The sequence below is a fragment of the Bombus pyrosoma genome, unplaced genomic scaffold (assembly GCF_014825855.1).
Source record: "Bombus pyrosoma isolate SC7728 unplaced genomic scaffold, ASM1482585v1 HiC_scaffold_4725, whole genome shotgun sequence".
In the NCBI taxonomy this organism is placed as follows: Eukaryota; Metazoa; Arthropoda; class Insecta; order Hymenoptera; family Apidae; genus Bombus; species Bombus pyrosoma.
This window is the reverse complement of record NW_025219985.1, coordinates 659,036-660,513: the sequence shown is the minus strand read 5'-3', so window position 1 is coordinate 660,513 and position 1,478 is coordinate 659,036. Positions and strand designations below refer to the sequence as shown.

The window sequence follows — 1,478 nt, the reverse complement described above, 5'->3', positions numbered from 1 at the left end:
GACACATGTCGAAGATAACCACGGACCACTCCACGGAAGACGGATATTTTCTGCCACATCACGGCGTGATCAAAGAGTCCAGCCAAACGACGAAAGTCCGAGTCGTATTTGACGGATCAGCACCAACCACCACCGGAGTTTCCCTGAACGACGTACTTCACACAGGACCGAAACTGCAAGAGGACTTACTTTTCATTCTCCTAAGATTTCGCTCGCATCAATACGTTCTTACAGGAGATATTGAAAAAATGTACAGGCAATTTCTCGTGCGTCCAGAGGATCGTAAATTTCAGCAAATTTTGTGGCGTAACAATAATGGAGAAGTCGACACTTATCAACGTAACACAGTGACGTTCGGGCTATCAGCAGCGCCGTATCTGGCCATACGGTGCCTCAAACAATTGGCGGACGACGAGGGACATCGGTATCCACGAGCAGCGATAGTCTTGCAGCGAGATTTCTACGTCGACGATGTTTTCACAGGAGTTAATACAAGGGCCGAGGCACAATCATTGAGAACGGAACTCACAGAACTGCTCAAACTAGCCGGTCTAAATATTCGAAAATGGGCGTCAAAAGACCGAAAGCTGCTACGAGGACTTTCCCAACATGACATAAACGATGAATTACAACTGGGCGAATCTCAAACATTAAAAACCCTGGACGTTTTTTGGAATTCATCTGACGATTCAATCTTGTACTACGTCAAAATCCGGCCTACCAGTTGCCGAATCACGAAGAGGATAATCAGCTCCGAAATCGCCAAAATCTATGATCCACTTGGATTACTTGCGCCAGTGATCATTCGAGCAAAAATGTTACTCCAACGACTTTGGACACTAAAAATCGACTGGGGCGAATCTTTACCGGCTGACTTGCATACAGAGTGGAATGAGTATTACACGCAGCTGCCATTGCTGAACAATGTAAGATTTCCACGAAAAACGATAATCAAGTCTGCAGCCGAAATTGAGATACACGGATTCTGTGATGCCAGCGAAAAGGCGTATGGGGCATGCATTTACCTTCGCACCATCACTCCGGATGGTCAAGTCTGGATACGACTCCTGACGGCAAAATCAAAGGTGGCTCCACTAAAATCGCAAACCATTCCAAGGCTGGAACTCAGTGGAGCACTTCTTCTCGCATCATTGACCAACACAGTCCTTCAAGCATTACCAAACAATATTTCTCGGACTGTTTACTGGACGGACTCTACCATTGTCTTTCATTGGATCAACACATCACCCCATACGCTGAAAACCTTCGTCGCAAATCTTGTGGCAGAAATTCAAAGAAAGACTCATACCTCAGATTGGCGTCACATTCCTACCACGGACAACCCAGCGGATCTCATATCCCGAGGACAATCGCCCGAAGACTTTGTACGATCAACAATTTGGCAACATGGACCGGAGTGGCTACAACAATCTGAAGAATACTGGCCGACGTGGAACCCAGTACCAGTATCATCACAA

General features: G+C 46.4%; 1 protein-coding gene across 1 annotated transcript in view; it reads left to right on the top strand.

Moving 5' to 3' along the window:
- Positions 1-5: 5 nt before the first annotated feature.
- LOC122577497 overlaps positions 6-1,478 on the top strand; it is a 182,880-nt gene continuing 181,407 nt past the window's right edge. The window contains exon 1 of the mRNA XM_043748830.1: positions 6-1,466. Coding sequence (XP_043604765.1) covers positions 6-1,466 — 1,461 coding nt within the window. The remainder of the gene's footprint in view (positions 1,467-1,478) is intronic.